A 15,986-nucleotide genomic window follows, 5' to 3' on the forward strand; every position below is an offset into this window, starting at 1 on the left:
TATTTACACCCTGGAGAACAGAGACCCTTACCACAGACAAAACTTCCTGTCATCACCATGTGCCACACAGCTTAGGGATGCTGTTGTCACATGAGAGAGCTCAGCTCCTGTGAATGGCAGGTCACAGACACGAGTGTCTGTGTATTCAGGATACTTATGTTGCTGTGCTATGTCCCTGGCACCAAGGGATGGGTCACATTGGAGCAGTGTTTCAAAGGACAGATCAAAGGAACCCATGTCCGGACAATCTCCTATCAGTCACATTGTGGCTCTGTTCACAGAAGCCAACAGAGGGAGTCGACCTGATGTGCATCAGTAAGTGACTGGCTAAAGGAGGAGATGTACACACAGTGCAGGATGCTGTACACACAGCATGAGATGCTGTACACATAGCCTGGGATGCTGTACCCATAGCCTGGGATGCTGTACACACAGCCTGGGATGGTGTACACATAGCCTGGGATGGTGTACACATAGCCTGGGATGCTGTACACATAGCCTGGGATGCTGTACACACAGCCTGGGATGCTGTACATAGCATGAGATAATGTACACATAGCCTGGGATGCTGTACAAATAGCCTGGGATGCTGTACACATAGCCTGAGATGTTGTACACATAGCCTGGGATGCTGTACACACAGCCTGGGATGCTGTACACATAGCCTGGGATGCTGTACACACAGCCTGGGATGCTGTACACACAGCCTGGGATGCTGTACACATAGCATGAGATACTGTACACATAGCCTGGGATGCTGTACACATAGCCTGGAATGCTGTACACACAGCCTGGGATGCTGTACACATAGCCTGGGATGCTGTACACATAGCCTGGGATGCTGTACACACAGCCTGGGATGCTGTACACACAGCCTGGGATGCTGTACACATAGCCTGGGATGCTGTACACATAGCCTGGGATGCTGTACACATAGCCTGGGATGCTGTACACACAGCCTGGGATGCTGTACACATAGCCTGGGATGCTGTACACATAGCCTGGGATGCTGTACACATAGCCTGGGATGCTGTACACACAGCCTGGGATGCTGTACACATAGCCTGGGATGCTGTACACATAGCCTGGGATGCTGTACACATAGCCTGGGATGCTGTACACACAGCCTGGGATGCTGTACACATAGCCTGGGATGCTGTACACATAGCCTGGGATGCTGTACACATAGCCTGGGATGCTGTACACACAGCCTGGGATGCTGTACACACAGCCTGGGATGCTGTACACACAGCATGAGATGCTGTACATAGCATGAGATACTGCTCAAGCTGTGAGTTAGGGGGTGTGGGGAATCCCTGCCACTTACAATAGGGGCAAACATGAAATGCTATGCTCAGTCAGTGAAACAAACTAGACTCAGAAAGACAAACTCTAAGCAGTCTCCCTCACATGGAAGCTCAAGAGCTGGGGTTCCCAGAAGCAGAGCAGGGGCCGGGGGAGGGGGTGTGTGTGGGGGGTGTTGGGAGGATGCTTGATTTCAGTTATACAAGAAGAGTTCATCCGAGAGATCTATGACATAGCAGGATGGCCACAGTCAGTCTTGGATTACATATTTAGGAATAGCAGGAGAATCAACAGGAAAATGGGAGTGGATGTGACCAAAATGTTATGTACACGTATGAAAGTGAGACCCCCCTACTATGTATAATTGATACATGCTAATAATAAAAACTTAAAAATCATGGTAGGTTTAGCTAGCCATGGTGTAGCATGCATTCCATCCAGGCCGAGGCAGGGGGATTGCTGTGAGTTCAAGGCCAGCTTGGTTTATACACTAAATTCAAGAACAGCTTTCATCACAATGTGAGATTTTATCTCTAAAAGCGACCAAAAATTTTATCAAGGTAATTTCTGGTAACAGTAATTCCTAATTCTAAACAAATAGAAAAAAAAAAAAAGCTGTAAAGTTCCCATACAAGTGACAGACACGGAGGATCAGCATGCTTGGAGCATGTACACCAAACAACTGTACTTCACAAATAAAGACAACAATATTATATCTCACCAATTATATTCTCAAGAGGATGGACTTGGAGAGTTCTAGCTACAACACAGAGGTATATGGAGCAAGCATATTCCCCTGCTTTGGAACCCTAAAAGGCCTATGTGCCTTCAAACTTCCCTTTTATGTTATGCATTTACTCAGTCCTTCTATCAATTGCAAGGGACAGCAATGGAAACAGACTTCCGAACAAGGACACAGTCACTTGAGCCTTACCTGGAGGTAGTGGCATGGCCGCAGGGAAGGCTTGATCTCTGGGTGGACCAGGGGCTTGTCCAAGTTCAGGGAGCTCTTGCGGTAGGCCTCCTTAGCCTGGCTCACCGTGAGCGTGGACCAGGAGCTTCGCTTCATGTACCTGGTGTCTGGCGTGAGGGCCAAGCCTTCGCAGGCTGAGCACTTAACATCGCTGTTGCTTTTGGAAGTCTTTAGCGAGAGGTCCCCAAATGGGCTCTGCAGTGCCTCGGGGTAGCAGTGGGGAATGTGGTCCATGTGGTGGCGGTGGGCCAAGCTGGGTGTCCGGTACGTACTGTCACTGTCCAGGTTGTCGTCAGAGCTCCACCAGCTGCTCATACCAGACTTGTGCTTGCTCTCTGGCTTCCTCTCCTTGCTCTTACTTCGTTTGCCGTGTTTGGAAAGGTGACTCTGGTGGTGGTCATCCACCCGACTGTCGCTCTTGGTCCCATTGATGTTGCTCTTGGATGATCCCTCCAAAGAATGAGACTTGGTAAAAAGTTTCTGGACGGAGTGGACCAGATGCCGGATTCTGCCTGGACTCTCATTTCGCTGTTCTGTGGCAGCCGAGGCCCTCTGGTACTGCAGTGTGTGGAAACCATCCCGGTGGAGGGGCAGCTGTTTCTCAAACTGGTCTAAAAGGTTGGCGGGGATGCGATTGACCTTGGTACTTGTGTGGGACATGGCACAGTCATCCCTTGTGTCATAGTGTGAACTGTAGTGCATTCTGGGGAAGGTGCTACTGGACACATGGTCGCCCAACATTACAGGCATCATCGTGCACTCCGAGTGGACAGAGCTCCTGGGTGAGCGGTGATGGTGGTCCATTGGGCAGCTCTCAGCTGGGCTGAGAAGGTAAGGTTGCCGCACATCTGGCCCATGATGCATGTGATCATGGGGGTGCTCACAGTCATCAGGGGGTGACAGGCCACAGGTGTGACCCGCACATAGCTGAGGCTGGTTCCGGCTTCCGGTTAACCCTTTCATGCTCCTGGGTGCGGGTGAGTACCTCTCTTCATTGAAGTTCTGCGTTGGAGACCATGAGTACTGCTGGTCTGTCAACAAAACAGAAATGGGATTTAGTACCTGGTGAAACCCTGGGAACACTGGGCTATGACGGACATGCAGGAGTCACTTTTCCAGTCGCCAGTTCCTGGATTGAGTGAACAGTCACAGTGGTTTAGTGGTGACTCCTAAGGATATGGAGATGCCTAGAAGCAGAAACTGCTTTTCCCACGTGAGGGTTCACCAACAAATATCCAACATCTGGATGCACTATCCAGATGCACTGAGGGAATCAACAGGCAGACTCTGAGACACTAACAGACAACGGAGTTGGAAGATAGCTCTGTCCGTCGAGTACAAGCATCTGAACCTATGTTCAAACCCTAGCACACACAGCAAAAGCAGGGTATGGTGGCATGTACTTGCAGTCCCAGCTTTGGGGAGGCAGAGGTAGAAAGATCACACATACACATGAACTCGAGATATAGAAGGCAGAGGTGGTTTTCTCTGTCCATCCAGCCTCTCACCTGTAGTTGTTAGGAAAATACAAGGTCTTGGGAAAACCTCTGCCACGTGCCCATTCTAAGACCTGGGTGCAAAGCATCCGATGTCAGCTCTGGGCTTCAACTGTCATGACCAGTTCAGACACAGAAACGAGGGACAAGGAAGGGACTGAGTGACAAGGCTAAGGCATTAGGACATGAAGGGTTACTGTCAGAGTGGACATCAGGGTTCTTGGAGGAATCTCAGGATATGGCTGCAGAGCTGGGGGTAGCAGCAGCCCTTAGCGGCTGCAAAGGGACTTCTCTTTTGCATAGCAAGTGGCTATCCACTCAGGGGTAAGTGAGCTCAAAGGGGGCTTTCTGGGTGCTGGGCTGCTCCCTTGGTACTGGGACGGCTAGAGTGAAGGACCTCTATCAAGCTAGGGTCCAGCCACAGCACTGGTGTCTCAGACATAATTAAGCCAATTAAGTCTAAGGTTTCAAAAGAAAGCCAGCAGTTAGCGAGTACATTTCAAAATCTTGCTCTGCAAACCAGACTTAACCACACCTCAAAGTTATTGCCCTTTTATCTGTTGCTTTATTTCCCCATTATCTTGTAATTTAATACATCTCCAGGCTCTTTTCACAAGCCCATTGCTGCTCCGTCGCTTTCACGCTTCCTTCAGCCCAATATTCAGCCCAGTAGCTTGTTATGAATGTGGCCACATCAAAGAACAGTACAGGGGATAAAAAATTTAGCAGAAATAATAAAATTTGATTATGCAATATGTCTGCGGTACTGTCTTCTTTTGACGGCAAGGCTCTGATTTTCCTCGAGTGGGCGTGGAGTCTCACATTGCCTCTTGCAAGTCCCACAACATCAACAAATGGGATTGTGATGGGCTTTGGGTGACAGTGATCATGACACGCACAGTAAGGACAGGCACTCCAGGTCTTTATGAGTGTACGTAACAGACATTGAAGTCTGAAGAGCTGCAAATTTCTCTGGGTAGAAACAAAGTAACAAGCATAAAGTGTGCAAATCATCGTAGTTGCTTAATCTCTAGCTATTTGTAACAGCATTTTGTTATTAGGAGGCAACAGCCATTAGAGCTGTCATTCAACAGTATGCTCCTGTCTCTGCACATTGAAAACAGACATAAAGGAATCTTTAACAGTAGGTCTTCTGGTAGAATTGATGTATCTGCCCTGGAAGTCTGTTGTCAATTCTAAAATTGTCATTAGCATTTCTGTGCATTGGATGTACACCATGGGTTTCCCAAGGTCATAGTGCTGACCCTGTCACAAACTGTGGGTATAAACTAAAAGGGCAGGAAAGAAGACCTTCTGCAAACTTACCAACTTACTAACATTTCTGAGACGTGTCAGCTGGAATCAAAGACTGTGAGGTATTACGGTCAGTAACTGACACCATATTCATCTTTTTCTGCTGCTTTCAGTGCCCACACCCAGTAACACTACCATCCTTCCTCGAGTTCAGGATCAGCCTTGCTCTCTGGAGACACAGGAACAAAACCCAGCACAGGCGGAGGCGCACCACAGGATGCAGCCGTGGGAACTTGTCCTATGCTCACATTGTGCGTGAGTGAAGATCCATCCCCATCTCCACATGGCTCAGAGGATCCTGTCTTCAGCCTTACTGAAGTGTCCCCTTGTCTTCAGCCTTACTGACAGTGTCCCCTCGACCTGGGGGCATGAGGTTGGTAAAGCACTTGTTGCATAAGCATGAGATCTGAGTTCAGATTCTCTATGACCCCTCTGAAAGCTGGGTGTGGTTGTAACTTGCCTAGAATCTCACATCTTGGGGACAGACCCCTGAGCTCAGTGTTAGTCAGTCTAGGTGTCCAATGAGCATCAGGTTGAGTGGAACATCCTGTTTCATATGGTGGAGAACATTAGAAGTCACCCAATGTTGGTCCCTACCCTATACATACACATGGGGGAGGAACCCAGGAGTGCAGTGCCAACCATGGCCAGAAATGTCCCCCTTCCCCAAGTAAAATACAGCCAATCCTTACACTCACCTCCAAGGTTAGCATGAGCAACAGATAAACAAATTAAAGAAACGCTTTAGACCACATCAGGACCACACTAAGCACATAAAAACTGGGGCCATCTTTCTTTTAAAATTACCTTCATATCTCCTACTGAGATCGGCTGATACCTCCTACAGGGGGATTAATGCAGCCCTGTCTAGTGAGGTGTTTGAAGTGGAATAAAAGGTAGTAAAATGTAGGAGAAAGAAAGCGGTGACTTGAATAAAGTGGTAGCAAAGAATACATATATTCAGATGGGAATTGCTGAGGGCAGTAAGGCTGGGGCTGCTAGTCTGCATTTCTCTGAAGAGTTTCTCAGGACTACCTCTGCTGTGCACCGCCCCCTCCTCAGCTCTGTCCAGCCAGACCTTGCCAATGCCATTCACAGCCCTATGCTTAAACATATGGCTTCATGTTGAGATGCAGGAGAATTCCATAGCACAGTGGACTTTTAAGGTGGACGGTAGGGACTCTCCCCATCCGTAAAGTCACATCAAGGGTAAGGTGATGAATGCACCAAAATTTCCCAAACTCATCAATTCCTTCACAGCCTCGAGCTAATATTTAGGATTTCATTAACCCTCATTAGTACAATTGTTTATCATAAACTTGGAATTCATGTGCGCACACACACACACACACACTCACACAGGCAAACATACCCATACACCCCTGAATGTTCCTTTTGGTTCTTTGGTAAGCAGATTCAACAGCAGCCTCAGTAGTCTGTAAGCTCTACAGGGATCCTTAGGAACAAAAGTCCCGACCGATCACACACACACCACAGCTACAGTATGAAAAGGAAACCTGCACTCGGGTGTCTCCTGGTAGCACAGGGTGCGCAGAGTGTGCCATTCTGAGCTCAGCTGTCCAACCTTGTGGCTCTGTCTTCTAATTGTATTGCTACTTCTGACCGAGTGGACTAGTGTGCATGCACACGCAACCCAACTGCACTTAATTACCGAATGACATCTTATTTATGGGTTTAATAAAGAGCTTTTAAACAACTCCTCCTTGTAACACTCAGAAACAATGGCTCCGGAAGCACAGCAGAAAACTGCTATTCGCTGCAAAACCTGGTCCCATTTTCTAGAGGCCAAAGGTCAGGATTTACTGATTGAGAAATCTATTCTGAAACGGAACTTTAGCACCACAAAAGCAATTATAATTGTTTTGTAAACAATTTCCCCTACCTGGATCCATTCTAATGCAAATCAGAGGCTTACTAATTTCAATCCACCAGCCTTCTATTTTAACTTTTATTTGGCTTTGGTGATTGTTTTCCATTTCAGCAACATGTTGATCCTAAAAAGCGCATGCTCCAGGATCCAGCAGCAAAAGAAGGCTTCTTAAGACAGCTGCCCTCGAGTGTTGCTCCACAAGCAAACAGAAATTGGGAATACAACTCACAAGGCAGTGACCCCAACTTCCTTGTTTTTAAACATAAAACGTAAGAAAGCAAAATAATAGAAAATCTTAGCAGAAAGAGGGACACAGCAGTTTTTTGTATAAACAGTGTGTGTGCAGATATACATGAGCCACAGTAGGACTAGAGAGATGGTTCTGTGGTTAAGAGGCTGCTCTTCTAGAGGTTCTGGGTTTGAGCTTTTGGAAGTTGTATGGAGCTGACCACCCCTGGCAAGCAGTACACACGTATGGTACAGGACACACGTGCAGGACAAATGCCTGTACATATGCCACAGGCAGTGTGTGGAGAACAGAGGGCAACTTGCAGGAGTTAGTTCTCTCCCTTCCACCAAGGGAGAACTCACACTTACATGGAAGGTGCTTTTACCCACTGAGCCATCTCACTGGACCTGAAAGTGTTTCAACAGGGAAACCTGCTAGGGGGAGGGCCCCTCATTTGGGAATGCATAGGTCAGGCCTGTGAATTCCAATGACCCCTCTGAAAACAGTCTAAGTGGGTGATGGGTTAAGAGGCACACACCTGCCCAACCCCAGATTCGAAGTCACTTCTCCTGCCGAGCAGTGAGAAGGAAAGAACTCAGACCATTGCTCATAAAAGGCCATCCTCAGTATTTAAGTGTGATTTATATTTTCATTCCAGAAAGAGCCAGTTTGGGAGTTAGAAGCCTTGGAGATTCCCCAAAGCATTTGAATGGAGACATCATAGATATGCTCCCTTGAAAGGTGCTCCCATAGATAGGTGCTCCCAGGTGACACCCTGTTCCAGTCCACCTATTTAGGAAAATCTGCTGGAAATTGAGGTTGAAATATTTCTTAGAGTCAAACAGATACATTAAAAATTAAAGTGCACCGTGAGGTCACTGTGTGGCAAAGCATGGATCTCATGTTACTTGAGGGCATTTATAAATGAGTGTGACCTAGGAAATGAATGAGGCCAAGATCTGAGAAGTCATGAAGTGTTTGTACCCTTTGGCAAGGCAATTACAGTTACTCTATGTTAAAAAAAAAAAAAAAAGGAAAAAGCCTCTTAAATGAAACAAATCGCTTTGCACAGAGCGTCTCTATAGTATCAGAAAACCAATTTTTTGTTACTTACTTGTTTACACACTGCCAAAGAATTTAATCTGGTGCTACAAATGTTAATGGGAAAATAAGGTAAACTATTGAAGTGCTTTTATACCAGAAAAGAGCGAAAAGGTGGGACTGTGTGCCAGAGCCTCAGGCACTGGGAGAAACAGAAAATCACTCCAAGGCCAGAGATGTGGTCAGAAAAAAAAATACGGTTTCAAAATCAAAGAGAACATTACAATATAGGGAAGGGAAGGTATATTTTCAGCACCGTTCTTACTGTTTAAGGTGCGTATGGAAACATGAGCTAGAGAGCTGACTTACTGGGCCGAGGACCTAGATTCAGATTTCCAATCTATATAACAACAATCAAATATCACCTATGTGACAAATCAGCCATCAAACAGGCAGCTTCCTAGTATTCAGTGGTCAACAAGCCTAGCTAACTGCTGAGCTCCAGGTTCAGTGAGAGACGCTGTCTCAACATGAAGAGTAGGCATGTGTTGTCTTCCACATGCACAGATGTACTGGAGTACATGTGCATTTGTATGCACATACATGTTCCTGCAATCCACATGGACATATAAGCACACAAACATGTTCATTCACCCCACACATGCGCATGTACATGGATACATGCACATGAATTCATGGGAATAAAGAAACCATTTTCTTTACAATGTTAGTAAACAGAAGGAAAGGCATCTTATAGATGATGATGATATAAATTACCAGTATGTGAATAAGATTCAACCTCTCCAAAAATTATAAGACTATAGGAATAAAGGCTATTTTCCAGAATAGATTCATAGAATTAATTTGTCCTAGGGAAACAACAGAACAAAGAAAGGAAGTTGTCCTTGCACCATTATCAAAGACAGACAAACAGCGCATCCCAGTTTCTGGCTGGCTGGCTCATGTTTTCTTTTGGTTGCCATGGTATTATCCCAGAACTCATCGTGTCTGCTCCGTGAGCACAGATTTTCACATGGCACAAAATGATGAGCATCTGTTGCATTCAAATGCTCACAACGTAAGAGCTGGCGCGGTCTTGGCCCTGTGGGTCCACCTTGAGAGTACACCTTGTAACAGTGGGCCAGTTCCTACAGGTTTTCAGATAAATCAACCGTCCAATCTTCATAGCCTCACAGTGGACCAAGCCAACCACCCTATGATCCCGGTGCCTCCGAATCTAAGGACCCTGGGAGAGTACAGCTAATACATGCACGTTGAAATAAGTTTAATAACTTTTTTTTTTTTTTTTTTTTTTTTTTTTGCGCTGCAGGCAGAATGGTAAAGCTGCTGTCCCCATGCTGAGATGACTGCCTAGCAAGACCTTCACTCTGGATCTTGGTTACCTTGATGCCACAGTCAGCTCCTCTGCTCCTAAGGAACCTGGCTGCTATCAGCTTTGCTGCTGAGAAGCCCGTGCTGACAAGGACTGGCGTAGCCATATTTCTGATACTTCCAGGTAGGAATCTAGAGTGTGTGTCATTTTTTACTTTCTCCCCAACCCATGTAGTAATCATGTCGCTGGGCTCACATGGGAACTGTTTCCTCTTCCCCACACTATAGGCCCAGACTGTGCGGTACCACCGTTCTAAGCTCACAGTTCCCTGCCTGAATATGCTTACACCTGACCAAGATGTGGCAAGGAGAATTTGGGAGGAAACCTGGCAGGAGTCTGGGAGTGTGTCCTGTAGAGGAGGTGCCGCAGGGAGGAAACAGTGCCTCCGCAGAGCAGCCGAGTGCACAAGTGGTCATGTATGGAAGGTGGCAGGAGTGTGGCCATATTGTCACTTGAGAGGCAATGGCTTCATGTTTGAAGCATCAGCATTATTCAGAAAATTCCCAGGAAGATCATGCTTACTACACACAGCCTGCTGAATGTACTTGAAAATGTTGAAAGCTTATAGGCTCAGACTCAAGGTTCATCGACATCTATCCGTCTTCCTCTACGTCAAGGCCAGTTCATCCACTTTCCACCTTAGACTTGGCACTGAAGCTTTCTAGGGACCAAGCAAGTGTCATTATTCTGGGATACACTTTGTTGGTAGTAGCTGAGTGGGTAACACTTGGCTAAATAGAAGAAATGGGTCTCCACTATTAACAACAATGACAATCGAACCAACTAATAGCTGAACCCTGGTCAACCAGCATAAACCTGTGTTCTAGATGAAGAAAGCAGTATGCAAAGAGGCCGGTGGCCTGAAGTAACAGATAGCTTGGGACATTTTGTTTCATGGGATGAGGCACAGACAAATTGTTAAAATAGAGATCTAGTCAAGCAAACAACCCATTTGCATGACCCTTGAGTATGATTTTAAAGATGTACGGTATTTCTATTACACATCTGTAGTTGGGTTTGTGAATTTCTGAAGTCTTGGGAGAAGTCATGAATTTTAGTTTCATTTCTGTTGCTGCTATAAAATACCTTGACAAGTCTAAGTGTTGGGATAAATGGTTTATTTCAGCTCATAATTCTAGGTTATAGTACACTGTAGCATGGAAGACAAGGCAGGAGCTCAGCATAGCTGGTCAAATCCCATCTACAATAAAGAGCAGAGAAAAGGAATGAATGCATACTTACTTGTGCTTAACACTATATTGTACAGTACTGGACTCTTTGCCTAGGGAATGGTGGTGCTCACAATGGGCTTACTCTAATTAATGTAATCAAGGCCACCCCCACTTGGACATGCTTATAGGCCAGTCTAATCTACATGATCCCACTGAGAGTCTCTTCCCAGGTTGTGTCAGGACAATTACAAGTGATGGCATCTTGCTTCTGCATACAGAAGACAGCTGGTCCTTTCTCTGTGTGTGGATAGTAGCCTGTGTCATCGCTAACATATCCCAGTCTTTGCTAAGAGTGGACAGCAGTGGTTATGACTATTGTCAGAAGACAACCACCATGTTTGGAAAAAAGTATGTGGAAGATATTCTTGCTATTCTATTGTCTATAATAGAAGTATAGCTCAACAGCTTCCCATCCCTGAATTGGAACAAAGCAGAAAGCAATTAACTTACACTACATCACAGGACTGAATCCTTAACCCCTGACCTAAGGGAAGTTTGTTATTCAGACTTCTAGAAGAGATACCATGTGAAAGAGAAGCTTCACAGCTCTAGATGCAAAGAGTGAGCCCCTTTAACACTATTAAGGGCTGAGGGACTAACAGGGACCCAGGACCTCAGAGCTCTGTTAAAGACCAACAAATATAACTACATTAACAACACTTTTCCAGGGGGCACCAGGTCAAAGTGGAGGCCAACTGACAAACCCATAGAGCAGTTTATTACTTAAATCGCCCACAAAATACCAACTTTCCCGAAGCTGCTGAGAAACTGAGAAGAAAATGCTCAACGAGTAAATTTGGAAGGTAGGCGAAGAGCGCAGAGTTCACATAAGCACAGTATCAGTGTGTGCAGTGTTCATCAAGGCTGCAAAGATGATCACCAACCAGAGACCATCAGAGCTGCAGATGGGCGGATCTGCAATGGGCAGACTGCACAGTCCCATGCTGTATGGGAGAACAGGGCGACGTGGTTGCTCAGTTTCACCCAGTGACCTCACTCAGTCACAGAAATGAAAGCAGGGTTCTTCCTGTAATGAAGTGGGGATGGCAGCAAAATCTGGAAGCTGGTCAGAGCAGTGGCCAAATAGGAGATCGCTTTGCTTTCCTCCCTGGTTTCCTTTTCTCCTGTGCTGGACACTTGACCTCTGGCTAGAACATGGCTGCTCATCTTGAAACCAGAGAGTCTGTGATTACTCACATAGACCCTCACAAGAATAAGCCTACTGTGCTCCTCCACAGAATGGGGATGTGTGGCATCAGACCCTCACCTGACATTCCAGCTCCACAAGATCTTCAGCGGTTGTAAAGTATACCTGAAGTTGAAGCTTGGCTGGGCTTGAATCTCCAGTTTTCCTGAGTCTTCACCTATGCTGGGGTGCCTTTACATGTTGCAGGTGCCTGAGTCACCCATACTCCTGTAAGCAAGCTCCTTAAACTCATGCCACACACTTCCTGAGCACCTGCTACAGATCCCTCTGACTTTGCTGCCCTTCTAGATGGGTACTGAGGACATATGCTCATTCTGATAGTCATGGAAAAAATTCTCATTGTACAGCCAGCATGTTAGTGACCTAGCTTCCTGTTGCCACTTGAGACGCCTCTGCATGTGACGTATTTGCTGGTTGAGAGACTTAGATAGCAGTGTCTGGGGTGGACCTTTATTTGTCTGTGACATAGTTCTCACACTGCCACCTCCTTCTTTATACTTCAAAAGATATTTCTGGGACCAGCCCCCATGGGGGCTCTTCTTTACCCACCCCACCGCTTGCTCATCCTGCCTGGCCATAAAGGTGACACCTCTCATGGTGATTTATCAAGTTTCTCATGCACAGATCTGGCTGAAGAATTTCCTTCACGATAAGGAAGTATGTTCATCATCGAGTGTGATGATCACATATACTATGCATCTGACCCCAGCAAAGCCAGGGAGGTTGTCTATACTGCAGGGTCAGGTGGAGGCAAAGTCAGGCCTCTTTTAACACTCCCAGCATTTTCTCTTACCTGCCCTCTGATGAGACATTGCTCATCACAGGGTGAACTGGAAAAAAATTCTGACACCATAGTCATACTCTAGACTCTGGTGTGGGGATAGACTCCAGAGATCTTCTCTGGGGTTTGGGATTGCCTCACACCCATTTACAAAGGAAGAGGCTGAACCTTTCAGTTCCTTTGTCATTTGTGTGCAACATTTATATCTCATCTGGAGTTAGGGAGATGCCAGGCTTTCCTACACACACTGGATGAGAGCTCTGGCTTCTTTCAGGTGATTGCTGTGTGTGGAAGCACAGTCCATCCTGAGCCCACGGACTTTGCTGTTACGAGTCCAGGACACTGACTCTACACTTGGAGGAGGTAGAGCGGATGGTGGAAGAGTGTAGGAACAACAATTGATCCAAGCTGATGAAGAAGCTGAGTGGCCAGAGGCCCTCCTTGGGACACAAGGTACCCTTGTGACTTCCGAAGCAACAGCTCTTATTGAAGGAGAGATTACATGCTGAATGGAAAAGAACCTTCATCTTGTCTACTCATTGGTCCTAACTGTGATTCCAGACTCACCACCTCAGGCCTGCATGGCTGTTCCAGAAGTCAGGTAAACTAACCCTATTGTGAAAAATCCTAAAATTCAGGTAGACAGAAAAACTTGAGCCACTGTGTGAAACAGTTCAGTGTTGCTACAATGATATTTTGAAAAGATTCCTATGTAAACAGGACATCTCATTGTGAGATTTGGGTTTTTGGGTATATGTACATGCATGCACGTATATTGCTGTGTTGCAATGTTCTCTGAATTGAAACATTCCATTCTTGAAAGAGTAAGATAGCATAGGGCAGAGGAGGGAGTAGTCAGTTTTCTAGGGTTGTGGCCTCTGGTTGGTCCACCAGATGACCTTAAACATATTTATACATAGGTAGTACAAATTGGAATGAGTAGGTTATAAAAAAAAAAGTAAAAGAAGGTAGAAAGTTGAAATGGGCATGAATTCTGGAGAAATTAAGGGAAGCAGTGGAAAGTGAATATGATTAAAATATATTGTATGCATATATGGGATTTCAAAGAGCTAACAAAAATATTATATTAAAAAGATTTAGGGGGCTGGAGAGATGGCTCACTGATTAAGAGCACTGACTCTCTTCCAGAGAGCCTGAGTTCAATTCCCAGCAACCACATGGTGGCGCACATCTGTAATGGGATCCAATGCCCTCTTCTGGTGTGTTTGAAGATAGGTACAGTGTACATATGTATATTATCTATTACATAGATAATATATAGATAACTATATATTATATATAATATGTATATTATATATGTATATATTGTATATATAATATTTAATTGTCTATATTATCTATAATATAAATAACAGACAAATTACAAAAAAAGATTAATGATACAAACAATTCACAAGTCTCAGGAAGTTCCTGAAACATAACAAATTCACAAGGCCGTTTCTTCCTCAATACTACATAATCATTAAATACTGCTGGAGAAAGAATACTGCCTGACCTCATAAGCTGTCGGTGAGCTTGCATGCAGAGAGCTGACAGGATGAAGCTTTTATGATTAACAAAGACTGGAGTGAGCTTTTCAGTCATGCAGTTGCCTTTGATGAATCTCTTGTAAGTAACCACAATAAATGCACTGGTTCACCAACTTGAACCTTGGTGAAATTGTTTATTTGGTCTGTTGATGTTCTGCGTAGAGCGAGAAAACATTTGCTCATATCATCCCAGGAAAAGTCACCCTACAATGTGCAACTAAAACACTAATTAATTCAAATGATTTCTGGTCACTGAAAGTAATTAGAATAGAAATCCCTTGAATTGGTCTGATTTGATTTTCAGAACAACTATAAGTTTATGTATCATTATGACAATTTTCAGGAACTAACAAAAAACAGCATCAAAGATCCAATAACATAATGACTGCAGCAGATGGCAGGGGGAACCAGAGTTTATCTGATCTAAGCTCCATTCCAACAAAAACACCAAGGGAGCCAGGAGGCCTGGGTCCAAACCACAGCTTGATCTTTCATCAGCTGATGGGTAGGATGAGTCACATGACCCTTTAGTTTCCATTTCTTTATATGAAATAGGCTGACAGCTCTAATATGTTACTGAGATACAAGCTGTAGCTCTGCTCTCTGCACTTCACAAAGACGCTATCTAAACATATACTTGATTTCCCCCTTCATACGATGTCATACAACTTGGCTAGCCATGGCCAGAGAATGGGCCATGAAGACAAAAACAAAGAAAATCCCAGGGACTAACACACTGTGTCCTGGCCAAGAAGGGTGTAATTCACAGACCTTTCTGACCAGAATGCAATTTGGGAACATCAGGCATTTCAGTGAGAGCTACACACATCAGCAAACTCGATTTTGTGCCTGATTGGAAGACTAAATGGTATAAGCAAGCTGCCTAATGCAGGGACGTCCTGCTGCATAATATCCCTCAGCTGGTCTCAACTGGGGCTGTCTGGAGCACAGCAGACTCCATCAGCAGCCAGGCTGCCAGTGTTAATGACTTTTTTTTGAAGATGCCATTTCAAGGATAGTCCACGAAGCTGCCTAGACTGAAATCTAGTTACCGTGTTGTTACTGAAGATGGGTGGGCATTCCTTCCACCTGCCCAGAGCAGTCACTGAGTGACTCCCCTAACCACCATGTGCATTTTGTTCACCTCCAGTGAGACTTTATACGTGCTGTGTCTTGTTTTCAAAACAACCCCCTGATTCATTAGGCAGATATAAACTTCTGGCTTCCTTTCCACACACACCTGCAAGTCTTGGTCAGGCCCCTCTGCAGGAGTGGGCTGGGGGCAATCACATACATGCTTTCTGTGTTTCAGTACAGGGCTCATTCTTGGGAGTATACTTGTGTTTTCTTGGAGGGTTCTCTTGCTATTGGATGGGGCAGGCATCTGTTAGAAAAAGAGCTGTTATGAAGTTTTCAAAGGTGAACATAGAGTACTTGGTTCCTCGGGCATTTGGCTTACATGGCTGGTACCAAGAATCATACATGGCTGATGGTGGCTGGATTGGATGGTGCAAAATGTATTTGTGTTTTCTTGGAGTTGTCTGTGCTGGATAGTTTTATCTAACTTGACACCA

At 45.3% G+C, this 15,986-nt stretch overlaps 1 protein-coding gene across 1 annotated transcript in view; it reads right to left on the reverse strand.

Annotated features, from left to right (window-relative positions):
- DLGAP2 (DLG associated protein 2) overlaps nucleotides 1–15,986 on the reverse strand; it is a gene marked incomplete at its 3' end in the record, with an annotated part of 362,472 nt that overhangs the window by 96,979 nt on the left and 249,507 nt on the right. Inside the window, exon 4 of the mRNA XM_080928375.1 lies at nucleotides 2,240–3,309. Coding sequence (XP_080784501.1) covers nucleotides 2,240–3,241 — 1,002 coding nt within the window. The 5' untranslated portion in view covers nucleotides 3,242–3,309. The remainder of the gene's footprint in view (nucleotides 1–2,239; nucleotides 3,310–15,986) is intronic.

Source organism: Micromys minutus (assembly GCF_963924665.1).
Source record: "Micromys minutus genome assembly, chromosome: 14".
Classification (NCBI taxonomy): Eukaryota; Metazoa; Chordata; class Mammalia; order Rodentia; family Muridae; genus Micromys; species Micromys minutus.